This window comes from Taudactylus pleione, unplaced genomic scaffold (assembly GCF_031769625.1).
Source record: "Taudactylus pleione unplaced genomic scaffold, aTauple2 ptg000760l, whole genome shotgun sequence".
In the NCBI taxonomy this organism is placed as follows: domain Eukaryota; kingdom Metazoa; phylum Chordata; class Amphibia; order Anura; family Myobatrachidae; genus Taudactylus; species Taudactylus pleione.
Genome location: NW_028285162.1, coordinates 9,763,607 through 9,778,372, shown reverse-complemented (window position 1 = coordinate 9,778,372; position 14,766 = coordinate 9,763,607). Strand labels below are relative to the sequence as shown.

At 38.4% G+C, this 14,766-nt stretch overlaps 1 protein-coding gene across 1 annotated transcript in view; it reads left to right on the top strand.

The window, feature by feature from the left end:
* The window catches only part of TSNAX (translin associated factor X), a 162,207-nt gene that overhangs the window by 34,351 nt on the left and 113,090 nt on the right, over positions 1-14,766 (top strand). Inside the window, exon 4 of the mRNA XM_088457419.1 lies at positions 7,069-7,183. Within this exon, the coding sequence (XP_088313545.1) occupies positions 7,069-7,183 (115 nt within the window). The remainder of the gene's footprint in view (positions 1-7,068; positions 7,184-14,766) is intronic.

The following is a 14,766-nucleotide window of genomic DNA, read 5'->3' as shown; positions in this document are numbered from 1 at the left end:
TGGACTTTGGCTATGTTTTTTTAGATGTATATAACATGATTTTGAGAGTGATTGAATGTGGGAAACAAAGGACAGTTCAAAGTCAAGCATGACATCTAGGCAGTGGGCTTGTGGGGTGGGGTTGATTGTCGAGTTGTCAACAGTGATATCAGGTTGGTAACTAATATTGGCCTGTGGAAATATAATTAATCTGTCTTGGATATATTAAGTTTAAGGTGGCAAGATGCCATCCAGGATGAAATGGCAGAGAGACACAGACCAGCACAGTTGGTGACAAATCTAGGGAGGATAGATAAATTTGAGTATCGTCCGCATATAGATGATGCTGAAAACCAAAAGACCTGATTAGTTTGCCAAGAGAGGTGGTATAGATTAAGAAAAGCAGAGTACCTAAGACTGAGCCTTGCGGTACTCCAACTGATGGAGAGGAGGCAGAATCAGAAAACCAAACAGTGAAAGAGCGATTAGATTGGTAGGATGAGAACCAAGAAAGGGCTGTGTCTTGAAGACCTATGGATTGTAGTGTTTGTATGAGAAGTGACTGGTCAACAAGTGTTAAAGGCAACAGAGAGATGTAGAAGAATAAGAAATGAGTAATGGCCTTTAGTCCTGGCAGTGACCAGATAGTTTTCTACCTTAGTCAGTGCTGTCTCTGTGGAGTGTTGGGAACAAAAGCCTGACTGAAGTGGACCCAATAAGTTGTCCGAGTTAAGAAAAGGATATAAGTGATATAAGACCAAGGCCTTTGCGATAATTACCCAAAGCACACCTAGCAACATTTAAGAAACACTGTAATGCAATGTAATTCTTTCATACACAATATGAATAAATACTTTTAAAAAAAATTGTCCCATGTAGATGAGGATAGCACAGATAGTTTAACATTAAAATATTTCTGTGGGGACCACGGAAGGTAGGGTATCCAACTGGTTATAACCTTCAGCAAATGGGCTGGGCAACCTTCTCTCATCACAGCTTTCATGTTCCATTACTATTATGGCCTTTTTTACAGACTTTTGTGCTATTAAATCTAATTGAATATTTTCAGCATGCCTTTAGAACAATAGGGCAGATTCAGTGTTGCACGCAACTCTGTTTTACTGAACAATTTTTATTTTGTTTTGCTCTAAACATGCTTTGTGTACCAATGAATGCATCTATCTCCGTCGCATCTCTACTGTACTTTCTGAATTGGTGGCAACTAAGTGTTTGCATATAGGCTTATTGTTCTGAAGTCATGTAGTGGATGTGTACATGGAATTGCGAGCTATGCTGAATTGATCGTACAAAGACATCCGTCTGATTTTGGACGGATCTCATCAGTTATAGTGCTGGTTCAATTGCTTGCGAATAGTGACGGCTACTTCTACAAGCAAGAATACTTCAGCTTGCACAGGGTACTGTTAGACCAGTGGTCGGGGAACAGGGGTAAATTACCCCATTTGGGGCAAAACTGAAATTCCTGGGGGTAATGGATGGATAGCCGGGTATGCATATGAATCATTGCATGCCCTGCTGTCCATCCATTACCCCCAGGAAGGTCACTGGTGCCGGGTGCAGTGGCGCACCTGCTGCACCCGACGTCAGTGACCTCCAGCCCGGCGCCGCATGGAGGCTCTAGGCTGGACGCCCGCTGAGATGTTATTACCAGCGGGCGCCTGGCTCCTTTCCTTCAGCGCCGCGTTAGCCGGAGGTTCGAGTTCTCTTCTGAACTCCAGCTTCCGGCTCTCTCCATGCGCACTATGGGAGAAACGTCATGACGGTCTCTCCCATAGTTCTGAGGAGCAGCCAGGCGGACAGGACGCCGGCGGATGCAGGAGCGGGGATTAAGGTAAGTTTTTTTTTTTTTTTTTGTACAAGCGGCATTACAGGGGCATTATATGGGGGCACTGCTACAGGGGCATTATATGGGGGCACTGCTACAGGGGCATAACTATGGGGGCACTACTATAGGATTTCCTTCCTTTCAAATCAAGGGGGTAATGTCGGCATATCTAAATATATTTTGGGAAAAAAGGTAAAGTTCCCTGACCCATCTGTTAGACTGTCAGTAATATTATGTGTGTGCCGCTAGTCTTTAGAAATTAGCCTATCATTTACCTAAGAAGTACACTTGCCAGAGTCCATGCTCTGGGAAAAATGAGGTGCAGTCACAAATATGGTCAAGGTATCCCTTACTTCAGAAAAGGCACCAGGAGGTTGTGGCCCTGAAGGAATGCTTGATATGTTTAACTTGGCATTCTGGCCAGTTTATATCTATCTTAAGAACTGTAATTAAAGAATAGTGCCAGCTATTTGTACATACAACCATGGCCAAAAGTTTTTGAGAATGACACAAATATTGGTCTTCACAAAGTTTGCTGCTTCAGTGTTTTTAGACCTTTTTGTCAGACTATACTATGGTATATTGAAGTAAAATTGCAAGCATTTCATAAGTGTCAAAGGCTTTTATTGACAATTACATTAAGTTTATGCAAAGAGTCAATATTTGCAGTGTTGACCCTTCTTTTTCAAGACCTCTGCAATTCACCCTGGCATGCTGTCAAATCAACTTCTGGGCCACATACTGACTGATGGCTGCCCATTCTTGCCTAATCAATGCTTGGGAGTTTGTCAGAATTTGTGGGGGGTTTTTTGTCCAACCACCTCTTGAGGATTGACCACAAGTTTTCAATGGGATTAAGGTCTGGGGAGTTTCCTGGACATGGACCCAAAATTCCGATGTTTTGTTCCCCAAGCCACTTAGTTATCACTTTTGCCTTATGGCAAGGTGCTCCATCATGCTGGAAAAGGCATTGTTCATCACCAAACTGTTCTTGGGTGGTTGAGAGAAATTGCTCTTCGAGGATGTTTTTGTACCATATTTTATTCATGTCTGTGTTCTTAGGCAAAATTGTGAATGAGCCCACTCCTTTGGCTGAGAAGCAGCCCCACACATGAATGGTCTCAGGAATGCTTTACTGTTGGCATGACACAGCACTGATGGTAGTGCTCACCTTTCCTTCTTCGGACAAGCGTTTTTCTAGATGCCCCAAACAATCTGAAAGGGGGATTCATCAGAGAAAATAACTTTACCCCAGTCCTGAGCAATCCAATCTCTGTACCTTTTTGTAGAATATCAGTCTGTCCCTGATGGTTTTTCCTGGAGAGAAGTGGTTTCTTTGTTTCCCTTCTTGACACCAGGCCATCCTCCAAAAGTCTTCACCTCACTGTGCTTGCAAATGCACTCACACTTGCTTGCTGCCATTCCTGAGCAAGCTCTGCACTGGTGGTGTCCTGATCCCACAGCTGAATCAACTTTAGGAGATGATCCTGGTGTTTGCTGGACATTATGGGACACCTAAAGCCTTCTTCACACCTATTGGAGCTCTCTCCTTGAAGTTCTTGATGATCTGATAAATGGTTGATTTAGGTGCAATCTAACCAGCAGCAAAGTCCTTGCCTGTGAAGCCCTTTTTGTGCAAAGCAATGATGGCTGCACATGTTTCCTTGCGATTAACCATGGTTAACAGAGGAAGAGCAATGATATCAAGCACCACCCTCCTTTTAAAGCTTCCAGTCTGTTATTCTAACTCAATCTGCATGACAGAATGAGCCTTGTCCTCGTCAACACTCTCACTTGTGTTAACGAGAGAATCACTCAGCTGATCCTTTTGTGGCAGGGCTGAAATGCAGTGGAAATGTTTTTGGGAATAAATTCAAAGAGACATTGCAATTAATTGCAATTCATCTGATCACTGTTCATGACATTCTTGAGTATATGCAATTTGACATCTTAAAAACTGAAGCAGCAGACTGTGAAAACCAATTCTTGTGTCATTCTCAAAACTTTTGGCCATGGCTGTTGTCGAAGTAAAATAATTGGTTATGATCGTTTGTAATTATCTGACGATCTAGTCATTTATGGGCTGATAAAGAGTAAATCGGACGCTACTCTGCGTCAGAAGCAAGCTGATGCGCACAAATGCAAACTATATATATAAATATATAATCTCATTCAAGGTTTAGTCAAGTGTGTGAGAAGCAGGTTTCTGGAGTATGTCTGACTAGTAATTAAAAATACACAAAGATACTGTGAGTGTTTGCATATATATATTGAGAAGCTCTGCATACAGATACAATATGTCTGTGGCAATTGAAGTGTAACACAAGCACTGATATGCTCAGAGGAAGTGTTCTGAATGTAGAGTTAGAAACAATTGTCAGAAGTTTGATTAACGTTAGCAATTGTATGCCTTTTGTCCAATGCTGATGTGGTTAAGAACTGACAATTGTATTCTAAATAAGCATATGAAAGCCTTTGTTAAAGTTATCAGACATCCTTACTCCGACCAAGGCTTGCTCCACCTGTGAACAGGACAAACTTCAATTTATATGACCTTTTTGGAATTGGATTCAGACGGATATAATATCAAAAATACCAGTTACTCGATAGATAGATATATATTATCTATTATATAATCTCTATCTAATCTATTTCAACAATAGTGAAACAGCAGCGCCATCTAGTGTGTGACTATCGAAACTGTGTGGTTATTCCAGGAGTATAAAATCTTCCTTCAAAACTCCGGAGATTGAATATAGTGAAAAATAATTGTATTAGTAAAATATCATATAAATATCACAAAGGTGTTTTGTGCATATAACTACCACCTATGTAGATGTATAAAAGTGCACTAGTGCATATCACACAAAACACATAAGTGTATATTTGCTTAGTTCTCAGCAAAAAAGTGCACAGTGCTTGTGCAAAATACAAACTCAAATAAATATATACCTTATACCCCAAAAATACCCCTACCCATAATATAGTGCATGTGCTTGTACCAAAGGACTCTTGGCTTTTGTCCTGACGTCCACACTGTCACTCACATGGGTTATTTGAAAAGGAGGGAACATAGGTACCAATCAATGAGTATTATGTAAAAAATCACATTTAATAAAACAGCATCTAAAACGTACATCTAAGAACAGAATTTTGAGCTTAGCTGAGTCAGATCACCAAACGTAGGGTATGGACCACTCCTCACACCAGAGGAGTTTTTTCATATTTTTCACTATATTCAATCTCCAGAGCTTTGAAGGAAGATTTTATACTCCTGGAATAACTATACAGTTTTGATATTCACACACTAGATGGTGCTGCTGTTTCACTATTGTTTGAACTATTATTTGGACTTCCACCACTTGTTTTTAGCGCAATTCACCACTATTATTTCATACATTATATATATAATTTATTTTTTTAATCCATGACACAAACACTAATGCACATTTGCATACAAATAGACAATTGCATGTGTATCCACAATGCGAACACATAGACGCTGTTATGCGTACGCACATACACACGAACATACCCTGTAACTATTTTAATATGAAGATGCACAACGCACATTAGCGTACGTAAGTTAAAATGCACAAACACACAGTGCATAATTGTGTTGTGCACAATACATACACGCACCGCAACATTTGCGCTGTGCTCAGACGCACAGCGCATACTTATGTATTTCTGTAAATATCTCACTATTACTTATGCAAGCACATATAGAAAAGGTTTTATTAGACAATCATTATGGTATAAAGTGTGCATATATGATATTTAAGGTATACAACATGGTAGACATGGCATGTTTGGTACTATACTGACACCCTGTTTATTTCCAGATATCCGAATCGATCAGCGAGGGAGTCTCATCTTGCGTTCGATGGTTATGGATTATAGGAAATTATTGGTTAGAATGTATACTCTGTATGTAGTGTCTATAGCTAGTTTAAACTAGGGATGAGCGGGTTCGGATTTACTCGGTTCTTTTCGCTACTTTACCGCAAGTTCAGATTAGTTCGGATTTATTTTATTGGCTATCCAAAACACGTGATAGCCGATAGCCAATAAAATGCCGTTTTGAGAACCGAGTAAAACCGAACCCGCTCATCCCTAGTTTAAACCAGAAAGAAAGACAGTGTAATCTCAAGAGACTGTTGGAGAATTGGACATAGCCCTAGTGACAACATATGAACTGCCCTATGAACTACAGCGTGCTACAAAGACCAAGAGCAAGAACCAATGGAATTATGTTTGTCTGTCTACATTACCATGATCTGTAGGGTATATAACCTGTGTCCCGGTCCCAGTCAGTAGCCATTCTCTTGGATGACCACAGACCTCAGGATTGACGACTGTATACTGGGACCGGTGCGCATGCGTATGTATCAAGCTGTACCTTTTGTATTTACTTGCTTCTTTGCGCTAATTGTTTAGATCAAAGCATTTATTATCCTTTATGTGAATAATATAACTTTTGTGCTTTGGAACCACAGTTGGGCTGGAAAGCAATTATTTCTTATGTGACTTGCAGCGCTAAAAGTGACTAGCGATTAAGGGGTATTCATACTGTACTTAGTCTAGATAGAACATAACTAACACATCATGCATAATGCATATTAATTGTACTTTATTTCTAAAAATATTTAACCTTTTGCATATTATAGAAAAAGTGCAAAAGTAAGAGATGTAAGCATTTAAAGAGGAGATTATATTGACTGAATGGAAATTGCTATGGCTTTCATTATGCAGTCGCTTCACATCATACTAATGCAGCATCTCAAGAAGTCTTTTGTAGTTTTATTTTTTAAAGAATAAATGTGAATAGTGTAAAGCCGCGTATCCACTAGGCGATTTTTAAACGAGTGATTGAATGAATACGAAATCGTAATCGTTCAATTGCTCATTAATCGTGCATACATCGTGCACTATAATGTCGGAAACGAACAGCGATGTGCACTCCCGCTGGTCATTTCCGATATCTATCATTGCCTGATCATGCGGTCAACCTGCCGATAACGACAGATTGGGCATGTTCGGGAATGAGGGAGGGTGCCTACACTGAACGACATATCGTTCAGTGTAAGCACTGCAGTGGATGGGGAGCGACTGTACAATTACAATGTTGTAATCGTACTGTCGTTCCAAGATCTGCAAGTGGATGCACACCTTTTACTTCAGTTCTTAGCAATACTAGTTTCTGAATCTTTCTTTTTTTTTTTTTATTCTTCTCTTTACAGCGTTTCAACAGGAGCTAGATGCAAGGCATGATAAGTATGAGCGTCTTGTGAAGTTGGGCAGAGATACAACTATTGAAAGCAAGAGAACAATATTTATTTTACATAGAGTTATCAGGTATGTTTGTATGTATGTATAGTACACATCCCAACTGCACACAAAACACAGATCACTGAGGAGTGCCTGGCACATAAATTCATGTGGTATAAACAAAAAAAGAACCAGCACATCCAATAATAAATGCAAAAAACAATGATTTTATGAAGAAAAGTAGCAGCATCATATAAAGTGCATATACATGGTATGTGAACCACTATATATCAAAAGAGCATGACTGAAACAGCAGATACTTAGCATAGTACAGACAGGGTGGTCAATGTCTGCCAATCCGTCAGCATAGTGGACACAATAGTCGGATGCCCAACAGCTGTTTCGGCGTGACCCACACGCCTTTCTTAGGGACAAAGTTACCAACATATGGAGCATCACTATATACCATAAACAATCAAGCCCGATTACACTCACCTGCACATGACCGCATCCCTGTCCCAGAGGGGATCGGAAGGGACGCGGCACACTCAGGGAGCTCAGTATAAAATAGTCCCACGTCATCAACCAGGCGTAAGGACCAACACGTCGCTCAAGTTGACATAACAACCAGAACAAACGTGCAGACCGGAACTAATGTTAATACCGTGGTGACGTTGGTTGCTAAGCAGCCACAAAAACACCAATATGCATATACATTGCGGCTTAAACCCAGTTATACAAATAGTTAGGTCCTGAATTAATGTTACAAACAATCTAGTGATGTAGAGGGACATGGATTAGTAGGTATATGTGTGTCACAAGCCGCTGCACTACCAATGCGGTGTGGGGTGAACGCCAGACAAGCGTTCGCTGAAGTTTCCTCCTTCCTCCTGTTAGGATCAGTGGTTAGCAGCATATTGTTGCAGTTCCAGTCTTGGTTGCTGCTGAGCCTCTGCACTAATTACTGCCTGTCTGTGTGCACTATCAGGTGCACACTGATTGATCCTTCTGTCTGAACACCCAGGTGCTCAATAATTTGTCATTGGGGAAGCTTGCTCTGGTTGGACCATGTTCCTGTTCTATTCCAGCCAGCCTTCAACTCCTTGCTGGTGATTGGCGTTCACGTGTTTCCGGTTGTTGTTTTGGTCTTCTGCATCTCACACGAGTTCCCAGCACCTAGCCTGCTTCCTTGTTCCTGCCGTTTGTGTCATCCAGGCGGCACGGTCTGCATTTGCTTCAGCTGTCGTTTGTGTCAACTCGGCGGCACATCAGAGTACGCAACCTTGTGTATACCGCTGGTGTCATCTCGGCGGCATTAAGTGCACCTCAGCATCCTGTTTACGCACCCTGTGTACAACCGCTGGTGTAATCACGGCGGCACTAAGCGCACCTTAGCATCCTCTGTACGCAACTCTGCTTCCTTCCACTGGCGTCATCCCGGCGACACTGTGCGCACCTCAGCGTCCTCTTGCCAAATCATTCTGCCCTCAAGGCAGCAACCAGTCCAGAGGCTGCTACCGGTCCAAGGGTCGCACCTCAACTAGTTTGCCTACAGGCTTCAACAGTACCGGGGCTGCTACTTGCCCAAAGGCTGCACCACAACTTATTGGCCATCAGGCCTCAACTAGCCCAGAGGCTGCGACCGGCCCAAAGGCCGCCCCACCACTATAACGGCCGCATATAGCCTAGATACTCCAGCCCTCAAGGCTGTGCAAGACTTTTTCCCCCACTGTTTGCTCTAAGCATTATCACTGGCCACAAATAACATACTCCCGCAGGGTTTGAATTTTTCATCATGGACCCCGGTCAGAATACGGCTCAGATCCTGGCCGGTCGGATCCAGATTTTGACACAAAAATTGCAGGAGCTGTCCCTCCAAGTTGAGGCAATTTGGTGCCACTGCGTCTGCTACGGTTGAGTCTGTAGAGGAGCATCGGGGACAGGTACGGCAGATCTTGCAAAGACTCTTGGCCAACAAACTATATGCCAAATTTGAGAAGTGCAATTTTGACGTGAAGGAGGTGTCATTCTTGGGATATATAATCTCTTTGCAAGGCTTCTCTATGGACCCTGGCAAGGTAAAAGCCATCTTGAATTGGGAACAACCCACTACGCTGAAGGCCATCCAGCGATTCGTGGGCTTTGCTAATTACTAAAAATATAGAATAACCCGCACCGATCAATATATAATTAAAGGTCTTTCCTATGAGTCATGATGATATAGATGTCAGTTTGAATCACTAATTACAAATCAAGTAGGAGGTGCTCCCTGGAATATAATAAACAGTATAAGATAAAAAAGCAAAAAAAGCAAGATATTCCTTAGTGGGGCACACACAGAAGAATATAAACCAATAGGATATGAGTCTGACCTTGGAGAAATCGACAAAATTATAAAATATAACTTTTATTAGTGTACCAAGATTAAATGTTGTATGCAAATTATAACATAATAATAAAATCCCAAAAAAATTATATTAATACACAAATAACAATTAAACCACTATGTATCTCCTGTATATAGATAACGAAATATATAATTACATTTCATTCAATGATGGTACATATATGATACGGGTGTCTGTAGATCTTGAGGACAAATAGATAACATCAAATAATAATAAAAGGTTAGAGGTGTAATGTGTGCATCTGAAACTTAATATAGGAATTAAACGTTCAATTACCTCTATAATAGCTATATTTGGACAGAAACACCTCAGGTATACAGAATGAAATGATGGTGTACCGACCCCTATTAACTAGAGAAATCGGAACGCACATATCCCTTATGTTGATACAAGGGCTCATAGAGAGTAGATACCTCAAATATTCATCTACTGACATATAGGGGTTAATGCTGAATTTTAAACTTGAGTCAGGTGGCTGATAGTAAAAATATCACTCATAGATTGGTCAGCAATACCATGGATAAATCATTCCCTATATGGCTTAAATACTAAAACCAGCAGATGTAATTTTCATGGGCACAAGTGTTTGGACATACACCAATATATTCAAATAGTAGCGAGCACGTGGTCCCCCTTTATGTGTAACATAATGTATCAATATGCCGCAGTAACAGTGTAACTGTCACAATAGTATGCACTCGGAGAGTCACGTGCTCCCGCTGAATAGTCCTTCTGTCTTACAGACACCCTTTACATAGTTTACGGCAACATACAGTAGTGGTTATGACATTACAATTATTAAAACATGACACGCATTACATAGCGTGTATAGTGTGTCTCTGACGCGCGTTTCGCATCCAGCTTAATCATAGTCAACCCGTCTGCCGGGTTGACAGCTCTCTTGTACCATCATCCGACCAATCAAGGTCAGTTGTAATGTGATAGACATTTAATATGGCTAATCATTAGGTTTCCTAGTGAGTTACTAGTATCCGAGCCAATTGAGACAGCCTGTCAGCTTACTCATTGGTTCCTGATTATACCTGGGAATCCTAAAGTGAAAAAAACTAACTGCTGCGATCGTAAGTGGCTTATGCAGAGCGGAAACATCCCTAAGATAGATATAACATCAATATAGAATGAAAATACTGATGAAACCTCACTTACTACACATCATTATCCACTATAACATTAATACTATTTGCAAGGACCTGATGAACATTATATATCATATAATATGATCTAGATTAGATGATAATCAAATGGTCTCATATAGATAAAATTGAATTCTAATGAATACATTCCCTTTATACATAAAAACATATAATAATGTGAGACCTACATAAACACTCACCCTATCAATAATGTGAATATAAAATAAATAATAATAATGGTGATTGAAAATAAACATTATAATATAATAATAATAATTAATAAGAAAAAGAATAAATAAAATAAAATACTAATAAAATAAAAAATAAAAAAGTGAATAATAAAATTAATATATGATAAATAATCATGTAGTGAATATCAAAGTGACTACGGATATGAAATCAAAATAAAACTGTCAAGACATATCATTAAAGAGCATAATAATATATGGTGACCTAAATAGACCACATAAGTGAATCTAATTATATGTATATGTATATGGTAAATGAGAATATTCAAATAAGAACGGTAAAAAATATCTAACAAGTTACTAATATCTGAGCCAATTGGGGCAGCTTGTCAGCTCTCTCATAGATTCTTAATAATGCCTGAAAATCCTAAAATAAAACACTTTACTACAGCAATCGTAAATAGCATATACAGAGTGGAAACATCCCTAAAATAAATATTACATGAATCTATCACGAAGATAGAGAGAAAAACCTCACTTACTGTGCTTCATTATCCACTGTAATATTAATACTATTTATAGAGACCTAATGGACATTGTATATTATGTAATATGGTCTAATAAGATAATGATAACATAGTCTCATATAGATATTAAAAATAATAGTCAATACCATAAATAATAATAAATTCTAATAAATAAATGCTCATTATACATAGTAACATATAATAGTGTAAGACCTGCCTAAAAACTCACCCTATATACTATGTGAATATTAGAAATACGTGATGATTATAAGCGAAAAATCATAAAATAAAAATAATAAAAAATTGAAATAAAATAAAAATATATAAAAATAAAGTGAAAATTTGTATAATTTCAATCATAAATTGAATATTAAAGTGACTACAAATATAAATTCAATCTAATAAGACATATCATTAAACAACAAAATAATATATAGTAACCTAAACCAACCACACAAGTGAATACAGTTAATTGTATGTGCAATTAGTAAAAAAATGTTCAAATAAAAAAATATATCTAACGAGTCTCTATATAAAAAAGCTCCATAATAAATATGTTCATTTAGACCGGTCGATTGAAGACCTCCCATCAAAAATGTCCAATAACTCTCCTTTTTAAGCAGTTCTTGTATGAGATTTCCACCTCGGATCCCAAGATTAATTTGTTCTATTGCAAAGGTTCTTAGAACCGTTGGATTACCCTGATGTCTATCATGGAAATGTTTTCCTACTGTAGTAATTTTTTTAAGTTTTTTTATGTCTGTCTCCACATTTCTTATTGTCCCCACATGCTCCAGAATCCTCTGCTTCAAAGGTCTAGTAGTCATCCCTATGTATTTCATATCACACGGGCAGATGATACAATAAATTACTCCTGAGGAGTTACAGTTGATAAATTGTCGTATAACATGTTTTTTCTGATATTTATCAAGGAATTCAGTAGTTCTTTGCATGTAAATACAAGCTTTACAGTTGCCACATTTAAAAGATCCTTCTATAGGAGGTTTTCTAAGTTTTGAGTTGATAAAGTGACTCTGAACTAGCTTGTCCCTTAAATTGGGAGATCGTCTCCAACTAATCCGAGCATTTTGTCCTAGATTGTTCTTAAGATCATTGTCCAATGTCAATACCGACCAATGTTTCTGAATAATTTTCTGGATCTCATTCCACTCCACACGGTAATCTCCCACAAACCGAATAGTATTGTCTTCCTTTATCGTGTGAATTTTATTCGGGTACAGTAAATGGTTCCTATCCTGATGTAGGGCATGATGTTTAGCCTTCTTAATAGCTCTTTTGCTGTACCCTCTATTCACCAATCTCTCCTTCAGTTCTTCAGATCTAGTATGGAATAGCTCCAAACTCGAGCAGTTTCTTCTAAGACGTAAGAATTCACCCTTAGGAATACCTCGTAATACAGGCGGGAAGTGTGCACTCATCCTATGTAGCACACTATTGGTGGCTGTTTCCTTCCTATAGAGGTCAGTCTGGATTCTTCCATCTGACATCTTTTGGATTTTAAGATCCAAAAATGTTACCTCTGTATGGCTCGTTATAAAGGTAACGTAATAGTATTAATATTACAGTGGATAATGATGCACAGTAAGTGAGGTTTTTCTCTCTATCTTCGTGATAGATTCATGTAATATTTATTTTAGGGATGTTTCCACTCTGTATATGCTATTTACGATTGCTGTAGTAAAGTGTTTTATTTTAGGATTTTCAGGCATTATTAAGAATCTATGAGAGAGCTGACAAGCTGCCCCAATTGGCTCAGATATTAGTAACTTGTTAGATATTTTTTACCGTTCTTATTTGAATATTCTCATTTACCATATACATATAATTAGATTCACTTATGTGGTCTATTTAGGTCACCATATATTATTATGCTCTTTAATGATATGTCTTGACAGTTTTATTTTGATTTCATATCCGTAGTCACTTTGATATTCACTACATGATTATTTATCATATATTAATTTTATTATTCACTTTTTTATCTTCTTCTTCTTCTTCTTCTTCTTCTTCTTCTTCTTCTTCTTCTTCTTCTTGGTTTTTTTTCAATCACCATTATTATTATTATTTATTTTATATTCACATTATTGATAGGGTGAGTGTTTATGTAGGTCTTACATTATTATATGTTTTTATGTATAAAGTGTATGTATTCATTAGAATTCATTTTTATCTATATGAGACCATTTGATTATCATCTAATCTAGATCATATTATATGATATATAATGTTCATCAGGTCCTTGCAAATAGTATTAATGTTATAGTGGATAATGATGTGTAGTAAGTGAGGTTTCATCAGTATTTTCATTCTATATTGATGTTATATCTATCTTAGGGATGTTTCCGCTCTGCATAAGCCACTTACGATCGCAGCAGTTAGTTTTTTTCACTTTAGGATTCCCAGGTATAATTAGGAACCAATGAGTAAGCTGACAGGCTGTCTCAATTGGCTCGGATACTAGTAACTCACTAGGAAACCTAATGATTGGCCATATTAAATGTCTATCACATTACAACTGACCTTGATTGGTCGGATGATGGTACAAGAGAGCTGTCAACCCGGCAGACGGGTTGACTCTATGATTAAGCTGGATGCGAAATGCGCGTCAGAGACACGCTATACACGCTATGTGATGCGTGTCATGTTTTAATAATTGTAATGTCATAACCACTACTGTATGTTGTAAAGGGTGTCTGTAAGACAGAAGGACTATTCAGCGGGAGCACGTGACTCTCCGAGTGCATATTATTGTGACAGTTACACTGTTACTGCGGCATATTGATACATTATGTTACACATAAAGGGGGACCACGTGCTTGCTACTATTTGAATATATTGGTGTATGTCCAAACACTTGTGCCCATGAAAATTACATCTGCTGGTTTTAGTATTTAAGCCATATAGGGAATGATTTATCCATGGTATTGCTGACCAATCTATGAGTGATATTTTTACTATCAGCCACCTGACTCAAGTTTAAAATTCAGCATTAACCCCTATATGTCAGTAGATGAATATTTGAGGTATCTACTCTCTATGAGCCCTTGTATCAACATAAGGGATATGTGCGTTCCGATTTCTCTAGTTAATAGGGGTCGGTACACCATCATTTCATTCTGTATACCTGAGGTGTTTCTGTCCAAATATAGCTATTATAGAGGAAATTGAACGTTTAATTCCTATATTAATTAAGTTTCAGATGCACACATTACACCTCTAACCTTATGTATGTTTGGATGTATTATGATTCTGTAGATAAGGTGCCAATTGGCATATGCAGAAATATATAAACATCCTCCTGACTAGGGGTGATTTTGCCGCAATACGTATATTCTATATGATATCCATAGTGTGGAATTACCACTAAATTCC